The following is a 15,499-nucleotide window of genomic DNA, read 5'->3' on the forward strand; positions in this document are numbered from 1 at the left end:
TTTTTAATTTTGAGACAAGTCTCATCAGGTTGCTTAGAGCCTTGCTAAGTTGCTGAGGCTGGCCTTGAACTTGTGATTCTCCTGCCACAGTGTCCTGGTAGCTGGGATAGCAGGCATGTGCTGCACACCCATCTCTGTTACATCTTGTCTGGGCTGCTTTCCTACTATGATCACCTCCTGAAAGCCTAAAATACAAACTCACCCTTTCCAGCAGAAGTTTGCCAGACCTACTAGAGCTTTTACAAGGTGGTCGTAGTTCCTGTTCTCAGCCACTAGGTGGAAGAAGAGCTCCTTAACTAGCAGGAAGAATTAAACCCAAACTGGCTGCTTTCCAGAGGATACTAGGCTCCCAGTTAAGTCATCCCCAAAGTCAGCCCTTTCAACAGTGCAGAACTGTTTTTCTATATGTATACAATAAACCATAAACTAAAGAAGCTCAAGGATCCATTAGTCCAGAACTAAATTCTGTACTGAAATCAGACATTTATTCACCTCTGCAGGCCTAAAATAAATATCATATAACCTGCCTCAGGAAGAGACTCTGCAAGGGCCCTCTGTGGCCTGCTCCTATCACCTGGGGGACTTTGACATAATCGATTGTGCGACCTGGATTTAGTGCCTGTGTGCTGGGCACTAACTTTAATTTTAACTGAGTTTAAGTAATTTTAGGATTTGACTGATGCCTGTTAGCAGCACTGTACAGACACTCTGTGGCCAGATTTCATACAGGCATCAGTGAAGGCCCGTGCATCGCATCTGCGCATTTATCATCACACCAAGGCCATATTAGACGGCAGAGAAGGGCACGGGATGGCATGGCCTACGCGGTATCACCCCTGCTCCTCGTGTCTCCAAGAAGCACTGAGCTCTGCCCACAGGTGGGGCAGAGGCAAGCGACCCAGGCAGGCCCCCACACCAGCCCCCTCACCAGCACCCTCTCCTGTCACTCCTGTGCCCTTTTTCTATTCTGTAACTTTGGTTGTGGACTTTCCCAAGGCCAAAGAAAAGCTCACACAGACGGACCGTGTGGCTCAAGGACTCCGGTCTTCTCCCTCTCTCTCACAGGCCTTTGTTCCTTGCTGAAGCACGGAAAGTAGTAAGCATCATGACCCTCCTTCCCTAAGTCCCCACCAGCTCCCACAGCAATGGCATGCACTCTGTGCCCATAATACCGTCACTGCCATCGTGCACCTGAAACGTGGGTAGTAACTCCCAGCTGTCCTCTAACACCCACCGGAGGTCCACCCCCAGCCCTCGATGCCTTGAGGCTTGATGTCCTGGGATCTGAGAGATGAGCATCCCTCCTGTCTGCTGGGGTCTTTACCTCTCCACTTCTCTCCTCCTGCTCTCTCCACACACCTTTTGAAGACACCAGGCCACTCCCCTGGGGCACCCACAGGCTGGATTCTCTGACTGGTTTTTCTGGTGGAGCCACTGGAACCGTTTTCCCTCCTTTGCATGCCTGTGCTGTGGAGTGGGGTCTGAAGGCTGGGGCTGCAGGTGCTGAGGACCCACATTGTGCACCACCCTGGCGCTGGGAGAGCCATGGCTCTCTTGACTTTAGTAATGTTGGTCTTTATCAATTGGCAGCTAAAGTGCTGTATGTGTTCATAAACTCTGATTTTTTTTCCTTTGCAATTAGCAAGCAAGGAGTAATGTCACCCTGGGTCATTGTGTGAGCACCTGCCATCTCAGCCACCCCTGCAGGTCACTATGTGAGCACCTGCCATCCCAGCCACCCCTGCAGGCCACTATGTGAGCACCTACCATCCCAGCCGCCCCTACAGGTCACCATGTGAGCACCTGCCACCCAAGCACTGTATTGTCCAATAAAATTAAAGCTCCTGACTGCTTCCCCACCTCATCAAATCTCTGCTTGACACAGCAGTTGGCCTCATTCAGAAGAACCCTTGGAAATCCACAGAGCCCAACCATCATCACAGGGTGGACAGGGTGCTCTCTCCCATGGGTTCCCAGCAGTGCCTCTCACCTTGCATAGTAGTCATTGGGTGGAACGGCTTCTTGAAAGAACTGGAACTGATATAAATAAAGTCCAATCAGGTGCCCAGCAGTGAAAATGGCCAGCAGGACACAGAGGCAGCTGAACAGCAATGGGTCGAACGTCCGGCACCAGGACCACCAGGTGCACAGACCCAGAAATACAAAGAAATAGACAGCCGAGGTCAAAGACGGCAGCATCATACCTGGGGAGAGGAAGACAGTCAGGAACAGCAGGGCTGGAGAGCACCATGGGGCAGCAAACCCTCTGTCCCTTCCCCTGCCCTTAGCCAGGGAGCAGTTTTAGAGAGGTTACTCATACTTAATCAACATAACCAGAAGAGGTGCTGTATTTACCATGAAGAGATCACCCTGAAGGGGTAGTTTTTAAAAGCAGTGAAAGACCAGAGGATGGAGAAGACCTCCTTGCAGCATTTCAGGCCAGTGAGCATCTCCTTCATACCAACAGAATTAATCTGCATATTTACTTGCTTGCTTCCCTGTTTCCACTGTTCCCAAATGTTGGGGGCACTCAGTCTGTCCATCCCAACCTTCCCAGCACCATTTTATTTGCTTTATTGTTAAGTTAACTAAGATCTGACCTCTGGTGGCAGCTCAAGTCTCACTAAAACTTCGTCCAGCCACCAGGATTTGGAGTTTCTTGTCCCTAAGGGCGGCGTGGAAGACCAGGCAGCTGTGTTCAACACAATTTATCCGGCATTGTGAAAGGAGCACTCACTAAGATGCTGGGTTTGATTTTTTGAGAAATTCTACCTTCTTTTTTTTTCCTACTAAAATTTAAGTACTTCACTTTCGACGTTCCCTCTGGACAGTGTGGGTGCACGCACTGTGGCAAGCTCCCTGTGCTGGTGGCAGTGCGATGGGAGGAGGGAGAAGATGGAGATAATATCATCATGGAATAAGCCAAAATTGAAAGGAAGTGAGTCTCTTCTGGAAGATTACCATCTAGCTTCCGAAGAAAAATAGTGTATCCTGAGAGTTAAATTAAGATTTCAAATGACTCCGTCCAGAGACATGCTAGGAGGCACAAGGGTGGCTGCCGCGGTCCCCTCAGATGGTCAGGGCAGCAGATCACCCTCAGAGCAAGAGGAATCAGGTGTTATTCTGACCTCCACCCATAAAATGAGGTCACTCGGACATGGAAAAGGGTATTAACAGGGCTGTCACGGGTGTACTGTCGGGACCCCTCACAAGGTCAGGACCAGAACCACAGAGAACACAACTTTCTCCTATGGCCCATCCGCATGCCGTCAGCGTGCCGGGTTCCCAGGCCTGACAGTTATCAGTGTCGGCTGCCTCCTCTGCACTGCCTCCCTCCACCGCGCCCTGAGCCACGCAGTCGGGACGCACTCACCCGAGGACCCCAACAGCACGGTGACCACGACCTTGCCGGCGGTGGTTATCATGTTGCCGATGAACTCCTTGAGCTTGGAGGCCACAGAGGCCACCCTGCGGAACATCTTCAGCTTGGCACTTTCCTCCAGCTCGCCCTCTGCGCCGTCCCCATCTGCGTCCCCGTCCATCAGGGCATCTTCCGAGTCCGCCCTTTCCCCAGCAGCCTAAAGAAATGACAAAGAAGCTGCTGCAGGCCGGCCAGATGCCGCGGGGCTCCTGCTGCAAGGGGCAGTGAGTGAGGTCATTTCCCAAGTCAGCAACACCGCGCGTCACTCCGTAGCCCAGGCCTGGTGGTGACCCATGCCACTGTGGCCTTTCCTGAGGAGGTGAGCAGAAAGATCGCCAGCAGGACACAGGGCAGCTGAACAGCAATGACGCTCCGCCAGGTCCCCAGACAGGCTCTGCCAATGCTGCTCACTTGGTGTGCCCTCAGGGTGCTCCAGGGTTGAGCAGGCCACCTACCCTTCACCCCAGAGGTGGCCCCCCAGGGCTCAGGGCATCCCTTTGCTTTCTGAAATCCACATCTGTTCACTATTTTGGGACTTCCGGGACATGGTCTCGGGCTACTTGGTTAAGTGCACAGTTGCCCCTGTCTTAACATTTTTAGAGACCAACTCCTGGATCCACCCTGGACAACTGAGCCCCTCAGGAAACACTCCCTCCAGAACACACAGGTGCTCTTTCCACTGGGGATGCAAACCCGGTTTGCTTGTCTTGTTTTAAAAGATAAAATAGGAATTTTTTTCCCCTCATCCATACAAGACTCATACACACAGCCATCACCCTGAGACCAGAGGACTCCGAGATCCTGAGACTGTTTGCATTTGTCTCTAGGTCGACAGACTTCACAGCTTTGGCTGGGCCAGGCGCTCTGAGCTAGTCAGCTCCAGGTCAGCGGTGAAAAGCAGAGCCTGGCCTTTCCAGTCCCAGGGTCATGGTCCTGTCTCCTGATGATGCCGGTGAGGGTGCTGCCTGTCTGCCTGAGCTCACTGGGGTCGGGGAGGTAGGATAGGACTGTTGCCAAGCTGAAGGAAGTTGAGGCCTCAAGGACACAGAGACGGAGGCCAGGGAAGAGAGCCAGCCCCTCTCCACACCACACGTACACATGCACATGCACACGTATGTGCATCCACCCACCCATAGCAGGGCTGTGTGGGCCCCTCGAGCCCCTGGGCATGGAGGGCCCTGCTCTGCCATCACAGCGTGAGGCCAGACCCGGGGCTGTGCAGCCACACCCTCAGCTGAGTGCAGATGGGACATGGGAAACAGTCATGTCTGTGCTGGACGCACGCAGACGCTTCCCTGTCGTCATTCCCTAAACGACGAAGCACAATAGGTCTTTACATGGCATTTGTATATATATTTTTGAGGCAAAAAGAATGTCTCATGCCTCCATCATTTTTTATCCACAGGATGCCCGGTGTGTCCGAACCACTCTAGTAAAAGACACAGCAGTGACTGTGTGGCCACGTAATTGATGAGCAATCTAAATATCTCCAGTAAGGAATCAAATAGGGAAGGACTGACGGAAAGGGTGGCTCCATTAGATCTGAGGTCAGGGAGACTCTCTTAGAGGAGGTGACATGTCATGAGGTCAAGTCCCAGGAAAGGGCACTCTGGGCAGAGGGAAGAGCTGGCCTGAGGCTCTGGGATGTGCTCAGAGGGAAGGCAGGTGTTCTGGCTATGGCCTCTTCTGCACCCTTAAAGGACCACCATCAGGTTTTCAGCCTTCCGATTCTCAGAGGATGAATCTATAGTCTACTTCACTGAGGGAAGATCACCAAACTGTATCAGGCCCATCAAAAAGCTTTCCTGAGGCCTGTCTGCCAGCCATGCAGTCTGTCTTCCTCCTGTAGCAATGCAAGCTGCAAGTGCTCCAGCAAACTCGACTGGATCTCATCTGCTCAGGACAGCAGGAAGAGGAATGGGTCAGCCACTCCTCCTATGTCCCGCATCACAACACACTCCATTTCTCTCTGATGACCCCCATCAACAAACAAACATGCTTCACTCTCTAATCTTAGAGGAGAAACCAGCCTTTGCCTCCCAAAGGGAACCTCTCCAAAAAGTTTGAGCAGGTCCTCCTCCAGTTCCCCATGCAATTCTGATATGCACGCACTTGAGCTGCTGGGGAATAAGCAGAGGGAGACAGCAGCTGGCAGCTCATGGCTGTGGTCGGGGGAGGAGGGGGTGTGTGTCTGTGAGGTGTTAGAGGGTCCAGTCGGCAGGAGTAGCAGTGACTCTGCCAGGGGGGTCAGAGAGACGGGGGGGGGACAAATGTTGTTCCTATGCTTGTCTTTATTGGTGGCAGAGGACGGGGAAGCAGGCTGGAGGCTTGGAGGCAACACCCTGGGCTGGGGATTCCACCCCAGAGTCCTCCAGGTGCTCTGATGGCAGAGCCCAGCAGGCAGCCAGAGCAGCAGTTGGCAGCATTTGGGGCAGCAGGAACTGCAGAGGCCTGTTTGGGACTCACTGGAGGGTGAGTGGGTCTTATGTGGGGCTCTGATAGTACCTGAGTTGAGGACAGAGATGGTCACCTCTCTGCTGCTGCCCGCCTGCAGCCCCTCTCTTGGCCTCAGCATCAAGAGAGGGACCCCTGGGGAACAGAACCCAATGGTTCTCCTTGCTTGCCCACACGCTGAGGCTGGCATCCTTGATTAGCTGCAGGCCCAGCCTCAGGCCTCTTCCTGTCGGCCTTCTCCAGCTCCTGGAGGACAGGAAGACCAGGGTCCTCCTCCAGCACAGCCCTTGAGGCCACCTCAGGTCACCCTGGCACAGGCGGGCATCCGGGGCCAACCCTCCTTACTCTCAGTGAGTGGGCATGAAAACCATCCATCCAGGAAGGAGCTCGGCCCACGCCTTTACACTGCACTGAAGGAGGGGATGGCCGTGAGGCCTGCCTGGGACACAGAAATGCACCGGTGACGATCGTGACAGATGACTTACTATTCAATTATGCAATGGCTGCGGATGTAGATTAAATCAAGCGGCAATGTGCTCCGGCAGCTCCCCTGACCTCTCCAGGCAGGACGGCTGCTGGCTGTCATAAACACACTGCTGCACGTGAAGCCCTGCAGAATTTTACACCAGAACCCCTGCGGCCCTCGGCTGGAAAGGCTTTCTGAGCCCGCTAAGCCGAGTGGACGAGGGAGGTGGGGTGGGCTGCGAGCCCACTGGCTCCTGACAGGCAGGCTTGTCCCCTTGGTCATCTGCTGCAGCCTAGGCAGGGCCAGCAGGGCAGGGCTCCCTCTGGATTGTTTACCAACAGGCAGAGTCCAGCTTGCACCTGGCCTGGGAGCTGGGAGAGCTGCAGTTGTAAACAGTCCCCCAGCCCCTGGTTCTAGGGCGTCTGGGCGAAGACAAAGTGAGCCCTCCAGGGCACAACAAGCCACGGGAAACGTCCCACGGAATCACTGTCCATGTCAAAACCTAATGCGCATTCAAAGACGTTTTAGTCCTTTACCTCCCTCTTTAAAAGACGCTGATTCCCACAGGAAATCCTGACACCTGACAGGAGGGACCCAGGGAGCTGAGGCCAAGTGAAGTGAACCAGGCCCAGGAAGACAGACCCGCTTCCACGCCCACGGGGCCTGAACCCGCAAGAGCAGGGCCCAGGCAGAGCTGGGTTGCGGGGTGTGGGTGGGTGGCAAGGGGCCAGGGCCAGGTGCAGGGATGGCTCTGTTGACCTCCCGCAGGGCCTGCTGACCAGGTGAAGAGCAGGTGTACTCCCAGGTCGGTGAAAGGGATTTTAAATGCTCACAACACAGAGAAATAGCAGGCATTTGAGGAAATCAATGTGCTGAGGACCCTGAGTTGGTCATTCCACGTGTCTACAGAAACCCAAACAGCACAGTGCACCATGAATACGCAACTAGTGTCTGTTCATTAAAATACAGCAAAGAACCGAGGGATGAAGTGGCACAAGGTGGTGATTGTGAACGGTAGCAGCCTCAGAATCACTCATGCCCTGAATTCACCCTCAGAATTTCTGATTTAGTAAGTCCAAGGTTGAACCTGGCAGCCTGACCCCCTGGTGGTCCCCAGATGATCCTCAGGTTTATTCCAACCCAGACTGACTGACACACGGAGGGGTGGGGGACGTGAAGGCCTGGTCCCACGGGCAGCTCTGTCTTCTCTGTGTGGAGCTGATTAGAAGCCCTGGGACTGGGCTGTGGTGGGTGGGCAGCCTCCTGGGGTGAGAGGTGTCTAGTCCTTGTCTTGGTGCACAGAACATGGTGCCCCACAGAGCTGTAGCCACCACACGTGGAGCCCCTACATGCAGTAGGCACTGGCGCTGTGGTGTGGCTTCAGCACTGGGTCCCACTGGGATGGTGCAATGCCAAGGTATTCTGTTGGAGTCACATCTCTGCAGACCCCTCTTTTTGGAAAATATATTGAGGACATTTCTCTTTGGAACCTTGTTGGGGTCCAGTCAAGCTCAGACCCCAGACCGGAGCTTTTGGGCAATGGAATCTTGTTCCTATTATTTTTGGTGAGAAATCAGTTTTTAAAACACTTCCACAGGAATTTATTGAAGTCACACCCAGGAGTCTAAAATCAGAGGCAAAGGGAGCGTGTTTCTGCAGTGTCACTAGTTTTTCATGCAGTGTGCCTTGTGACATGTTGACAACTGGTCCTAACAAAGAGCACGAGGCAGGGAGCAAACATGCTATGGTTCACTGTAAGGGACAAACTTTGTCTCCAGCATCCCTTAGAGGTGAGAAGGCAAAGGAGGAAGTGGACTGGTGTGGGCTATCGCGAATGTCACCAAGCCTAATGTGAGGGCTTATTCCCTGCTAGACTGGCTTCGGGAAGATTGTTCTCCAAAATCACGATAGCAATTTAAAGCGCTCCCAGGTCATCTGGGAAAGGGAGCGTGTGGATGTGTGAGTTCCCACCGCCTGGAGGGCAATGGGCTTAACAACAGGCTGGGGGTCAGGAACCAGGCAGGACAGCACAGGGGACCTGGCAGTGCCAGCACACGTGGCCTCTCCCTGGGCTTGTTCTGGCCCTGTGCGGGAACGTCTAAAAACTCCCCAGTTAGGTGGCCAAGTAAGAAGGCACCCGTCCTTAGGAGTCATCTGAACATCATGTGAGAAGCAAATGAACAGCAAAGGAGACCAGCCAAGTGACAGTGACCATTCACGTTAAAGGGGTTTTGCTTTGAGATTTAAAAAGAAAATCGCCTAATAGAAAAGCATAAAACCAAAGCAGCATTCACACATGCACACACATGCACACACAATGCACACATGCACACACACACATGCATGCACACATGCACATACTTACACACACATTCGCCCACAATGCGCACACACACAAAAATGCACACAGACATACACATGCACACAATGCACACACGCACCCACATGCACACACATGCACACATGCACATGAGCACACACTACACACAATGCACACACATGCACACACATGCACACACACATACACACGCACACAATGCACACACATGCACACATAATGCATACACATGCACACATGAATACGAGCACACACATGCACACTCATGGTGTGCTAGCCCTGTGCTACCCTTTCTTTCCTAGGAAAAGCTAAATTTGACTCTTCTAGATGACATGTCTGGTACTTGCTCTAGGAGTGGGGGGCACAAGCCTGGCTGGTGCTCCAAAGCTTCCTGAAAGACACAGGACCCATGGGATTACTTGTGATGGCTCAAGATGCAAAGAAAACCAACCTCTCTAAGTCTCTGTTATGAAGGTGTCAAAGGGGGCTGGGGATGTGGCTCGGTGGTGAAGTCTTTGCGTGGACCCTCAAGCCCCAGCACCGCAATACAAACAAACAAAAAGTCCCAAGACAACATTGACAAACTGAGGCGAAAAGGTTGAGCAGAGCAGGGATCAGCAGCCTGACGGCCTTCCCCATCCATCCCGCCATTCAGCACCTGCTCCCGAGCCCGGCTCTGCTCCAGGCCCTGTGCTGGGTCCAAGGGAAAGACAAAGAATTCTTCATGGCACATTCATTGCTCAGGGATGCCAGTATATTAGCTTTATAAAATGCAAATGTCAGGTCCTAAGCCCACCTGACTGCAGGAATTTTGGATGCCCTGTTCCAATCATTCCTAAGAGGGACGGGATTATTAAATGATAAGGAAGAAAAATATTATTGGTAAGCAAAGCAAAGCAAAAAGCAAAAAGAAAAAACAAACAAAAACCATATGATCCCCCCAAAACAACAACAAAACACCAAAACCAAAAACTAACTGCTGTTAGATATTAGATTTAGACCATCTGGTGCACAGTAGGACCTCAGAGACAAGGAACGGAGTAAAAGTACCCTTATGTAAGCACCTCTTCTTCAGGCCCAGTGAGGACAGACTGGCCCAGGGGTGGTTTGGTGGCTCCACTCTGGCTCCATGGAGACTTCTGGGGTTGGGGACACTCACCCCTGCAGCCGTGCTGCCCGAGGCTTGCCCTCCTGTGCTGCCTGTGGTTTTCTGCATGGACTGCCCTGTGCACCCATTACATGCAGTCAGTGCCCAAAGAGTGCACGGGCACCACCAGGCTCGTGGTCCTCAGGATCCTGCCATATTCTGGGCTACAACAGAGGTCCAGACAGGCAGAGCCTTGCCCTCTTAGAGCCTGTGGCCACTGGGGGACACCAGAAATGAGTATCAGAGCAACACGGGCGAGCACTACAGGCTGTGATCATGAACACGCAGGCCCTGCCCAGGAAGCCCACTTTGGAAGGTGGCTGGGGCAGGCCTCATGGGGGAGGGAAGAGGGGGAGGAAGGGTCCTGTCTGCATGGTCGGGGAGGGAGAGGGCAGGACATGGCCAGGTCCTGCAAAGCCACGTTGGGATCAGGAGCCTGTGTTTTATTCTGGTTTAGTGGAAATCCAAAGAAATATCTTCTCCATGATTTCATCCTCAACTTTATAGGAACAGCTGCTGTGTGTCATCTCCACGGATGGGGTGAGAACAGAAGCTGCAGCGGGACCCCCATCTGGAGGGTCTTCTGGGTCTAGTTGAGAGCCAGTGGCTGCTGGCAGCAACTATGGCAGTGGGGGCACTTGGAGGTGAAGACAAAGGATTTGCTGATGTGACGGACAAGGGGCCCAGGGAAGCCAGGGTTATATCAAGTATCTGGCTCTGGTGACTGGGTAGACAGGGCTCATGTTAACCTTGATGGGGTCATTGGTGGGCAGAATGTTAACACCTTAAGAGAGCAAGCAGCCTCATCATCAAATCCACAGAGACCCATGAGTCTTCCTCAGGGATTAGTTGCTACTTTAATGGATGCTGCACTTGAGAAGAATTCTCCCTGGCACCAGGAGATGGACTTCGCCATTTCTCCATCGAGATAAATGAAAGAAGCAGCAATGCCAGCAAACACTAGTCTTTTGGTATCCTCGAAACCCAAACATTCTGGAGAGCAAAAGCCAAGATTTATAAGCAGCAGGAAGTACGTTGGGCCCTTCAAAAATAAAATAAATTCAGCTGTGGATTTTGGCTGTGTGACCCTGTTCCTTTCAGACTGAAGCCCAGATTGCCAAAGTAAGAAATCTTTCCTTGTAGACTGAACTTGGAGGCTTCACCCACCACCCTCTTCCTCCTGGGATCCCTGCGGATGGAAGATGCTAAGAGAACGGACCTTAATATGTAAATCAACCAAGAAGGGAAACAACCTGACAATCACGTTTAGCATTTTCAAAATCTGGAATGAGATTCTTAGAGAATTTATATTATTATCTTTAAATAACAGGGTTCATGATGTGTAAGGCTTAGAAACTTATACAAATTTCAGATGGCACAGAGCTCCCACTAGTCTAAACACGAAAAGGAAGTGTCCTGGAGAAAGAAGCATGATTTTAGAACTGGTGCCCCTGATCACACTTCCCCAGCTGTCAGACCCTGACCGTCAGACACAAGCTCTTTTCATGAGAACCTCCGCCGTCTGTTCACGTTTATCTGTCACGAGTGGCGAGAAGGGGTTCTCTGGGAGAGAAACACAAACACACTGTCCAACATAAGTGTCTAGAGTTCTGAGAGGACCCTGGCTTTGAAATTGCTCCCCCTCAAGCTGGAGAAGGGCGTGGAAGGGAGGAAGAAGCAACTTATGAGCAGGCACCCAGGCACTGCATGGATTTTATGTTTACTTTGTACTCACGACTGCTATGTGATGCATCACTACTAATTCCTTGGGGTTTTTGTTTTGTTTTTTGGTGCAGGGGATTTATCCCTAGGCCTCATGCATGCTAAGCACCTGCTCACCTCTGAGCTGCGCCTCTGACCTATTAACTCAGTCTAGTGAAGAGTGTGGAGAGACTTCCCAACCACACAGCGTTCGCTTCCATCTCTGACTTCAAAGTCCACCCAGTTGTCAGTAGTTATCCTCTATCTCCATCCACAATAAGAGGATGATCAAAAAACAGTCTCACCTTATAAATAATAATGATGTAAATGTCATGAGCTTACAAAACTTGAGTTAATTAATGGGTTTCCATCCACAACACATGGGACAAATTTTGGTAATGATTATTTTAAGCAGTCTCTTTTCAAAACTCTAAATATCATAAAATAAAATTAGGATATGAATTAGAATATGAAAGCAGATACTCAAAATTTAAATTGCCTGTCTTAAAACTGTGAGGTGAACAACAAGAAAAATAATGTCCACAGTTTTATCTGTTTTCAGGGCTGTAGCCTCAAATGCAAAACGCTGTTAGCAGCAGCTCAGCTGACACTGTTTCCTGCACCCTGTGCCCTTCTTGCCTTTGAAGGGGGAACAGGACACGCAGTGTGAAGGCACATCTCCACCTGCAGGGCGCTGGGGCGACAGCTGCATTCTGGTTGGCCTCCTTTGAGGCACAGAGGTGACCATTCTCAACATTAGTAAGTTCAGCTTTACAAGTTCAACTTAAAACATTTGGTAGTTGTATCTTGTGTCAAATGTCCAAATCAAATATATTTGAGTGACTTTTAAATTCGTAAATCTCATCTTTCCGTTACTAAATGAATGACTTTTGACATTGATGCCACCTGAACCTGCAGAACCGAGGCAGTCATCAGGCGCGCCTGCTGGAGCAGGTTAGGGGACAGCACGAGAGGCGGCTGACAGGCCCCCGCACACCTCCTGGTCTGGGAGCGACCCCTGAGCCCTGGGTACTAGCTGAGCACTTACAGTTCACTCTTTATCTCTACCTTATCTGTTTTTCAGTTCTCATGCTTCTCTAAAAGTATCTTTTCCCCCTCCAGAATGTTTTAAAATAACTTGACCAACAGCCGCGTCAACATAACTGTCTTGGAGGGTGAGGGGCGCAGTGGAAGTCTCCCCTCAAGGAGGAGTGAATCTTTTCTTCCAGAAACTACCCGTGTTACTGCTTCTCCAGATACCAAGATCTCCAGACCCAGCGGCTCATAACATGTGGACCCAATGCAGCTTCACGAGGTTACCATCTGCCTTAGCGTCAGATGACAGCTGGGGCTCTCGAGCTGGCCTTACCCATTGAGCTCCTCCTCAGGAAGGGTGAGCACTCACGTCCCACCTGTCTCCATGTGGCTCAGCTATGGAAGAGAGGTGTGCCCAGCGGGCCACCCAGGTGGCTTTGTGGAGGGACTGTTAGGGCTTTGCCAATGCTCTGTCAGTCACTGGGCTCTGCACAGGGAGCTATCACAGTGCCACGACTATCAAGGAGCAAGGCCCTGGGGCCCAGGAGGGAAGACACACATAGTCAGATTTACCAGTTCTTCATTTTCAAACTCCAGGTTATATTGTGCTGCTTCTTCTGTCACTGGTTTCTGAACGATGTTTCTGCAGACGAGCCAGATAGTCAGGCTGGCGATGAACATCCCGATGTCAGGCACGAACACGCGGATCCCGTTGCCAGCGTCGGCTCCCTTCAAGCTAGGGAGGGAAGAAAGGGAGGAAGTTTAGTCGTTTCCTTCTTTGTATGGTTGACCATCTTACAGTACGTCCCAGTGCTCTCAATGATTTAAGATAAAATATGCTGTTTCTGCCTAGAAGGAATCAGAAGGCTTTTCATTGATCTCAGGGTCTTATGCAAATCTAAGGTTCAGGGGTAGTCCAGCATTTTACAGGAGTTTCAAAAATATTATGGAGAACTCTAAGCAATGGTCACTTCTAAAACATGCTAATGAATACATTTTAGTAAATAAACCAGATGTCTGGTTCAAATGCAGCTGTCTGAAATCTAGCTCAGGCAGTTAAAAACTGAAGATATATTGGCAGCTAGAAGGTATTTTATTATAAATGTAGGTGAAAGGTAGACGAGAAAGCAGAGGAAATGTCAAAGCTCTTTTCAGGTCTGGGACCTCTTCATTATTTTGCGTACTGGGTTGATCTGTCTCCCATTCAGTTCCACAGAAATGGATTCACCAAGTTTCTTCTCTGATGTTAGGAGGAGAAATGCTGAACCGAGAATCGGAAGACTGGGGTTGTGGCTAGTGGACACTGAGTGTCTGTCTGCCTTCCTTGCGCCGTCTAGTGAAATGAGACACCAGCTCATGCCTTTATAGAGAGGTGAATGCCTACGTATGCAAAGCGAATATGGAAAGTCACAGCAAAATATGACACGCATTTCCACTGACACCAAGGCGTTGAGAAGAGCAGTATCATTGACCTTCAGATCACCTTCAGACTTGGCATCTGCTGTTATGAGACCTGGAAACAAATGTGGAGCAGTGGGCTGCACCAGCCAGAGGGCAAGGAGGGGCCTCCACTGGACAGGGAGGAGGGCTCCAAGGGAAGGAAATCCAGACGCTGCCTGTGACCCGAGGCTGCCTGTGACCCTAGGCATGTCCTGGCACAGAGGCCCAACAGGCACCTCCTCCACCCAACTGTGCTGGCCAGCGTGGGTCACCAGAACTCACAGCCACGGCTCACGACAGGCCAGCCAGCTCCCTGCAGCTGTGCTCCTCCATCACCCACAGAGCTGCCACTGTCCTGAGCGACTGGGCACACAGCACTGACAGGCCTGCAGTGCTAGCAACACAGTGCTCACTGCTAAACGTGAAGAGTGGTTGCTGACATTTCCTCTGTTCACCCATGAAATAGGAAATAAATCCTGGCAAGGAAAAGCCAGTGAAGTAGCTAGTGATATGAGAGGAAGTCCCGCAGCCGTGGTCTGCAGAGTGAGCTCACAGCAGGGAAGACACGGGCCGAGCTGAGGTCTGTGCCAGTGAGGGAGCTTCTGGGGGTGAGAGGAGCGCAACCTCCCAGGGGCTTAAGTCTCTGGAGAAGTGTTTACCAGAGGTAAGACTTGTCCAGGGACAGGAAGGAAGAGCCAGGGACATTCATCAGGTTGGGCGTATACATACGCAGTGGGCGGGGCTTGGTCTCAGGACCCATCCTCCGACACCTGGGTCCCTCTCACAATGGCACAGGTTCCGTGTGACCTGTGCGCATCCTCCAGTGTGCCGTATGTTATCTCCAGACTGCTTATGTCACCTGATCCAGTGTCAACGTCACACGCACCCCTGCCGTCCTGTGTCGTCAGGGCATGACACCATGACAACAAGACTTGCACATGCTCAGTACATTCGCAGCTGTTTCCCAGGAGTTTACTGTCTGCGAGTGGTGGATCTGCAGATGCAAAACCTAGATAGCAGCTGACAGTGCATATTCCTATTCACCCTGTGACTGTGCACAGCATCCTTTTATGTTGTGTGTATTGTACACTGTGATGACCCTCATCGAGATACCATTATCATCGTTCACATCTTGGTAAAGAATGTTGATACTTTTTGGAACATGAGCCCTTCCTGTGTACCCAGAGCTTTGCACACACTATTGAATCAGCCACCGCCACACTCAGCTGGGTGGAGTTGTCCCCCGTCTACACCTGAAGCATCCCAGGCTCTAAGAGTCCCACAGACAGAGGACACAACTGTCCTGCCTGCAGGCTAGTGATGCCTTCTCCTCTAGGCCCGCTGCTCCCAACCTCCAGGCTGCCCACATGCCTGTGCTCAGAGGGAACAAAACCAAGTGCATCCTTGTTGTTTTGGAAGGGGTTTCACTGGTGTTTCCCCAGCATTTTTGCATCCAGGGGGGTCGTCACGCACCACTGTGCTCAGGGTCAGAGTCCT

At 51.6% G+C, this 15,499-nt stretch overlaps 1 protein-coding gene across 6 annotated transcripts in view; it reads right to left on the bottom strand.

Annotated features, from left to right (window-relative positions):
- Piezo2 (piezo type mechanosensitive ion channel component 2) overlaps positions 1–15,499 on the bottom strand; it is a 359,603-nt gene that overhangs the window by 141,181 nt on the left and 202,923 nt on the right. For all 6 annotated transcript variants that reach the window (XM_058571847.1, XM_046421440.1, XM_046421436.1 and 3 more), the window contains exons 5-7: positions 13,136–13,298; positions 3,374–3,578; positions 1,991–2,204 (exon numbers count right to left, since the gene is read on the bottom strand). In XM_058571847.1, the coding sequence (XP_058427830.1) occupies positions 1,991–2,204; positions 3,374–3,578; positions 13,136–13,298 (582 nt within the window). The remainder of the gene's footprint in view (positions 1–1,990; positions 2,205–3,373; positions 3,579–13,135; positions 13,299–15,499) is intronic.

The sequence above is a fragment of the Marmota monax genome, unplaced genomic scaffold (genome assembly GCF_021218885.2).
Source record: "Marmota monax isolate L192 unplaced genomic scaffold, Marmota_monax_Labrador192_F-V1.1 WCK01_AAM20220418_F8-fsc00254, whole genome shotgun sequence".
NCBI lineage: Eukaryota > Metazoa > Chordata > Mammalia > Rodentia > Sciuridae > Marmota > Marmota monax.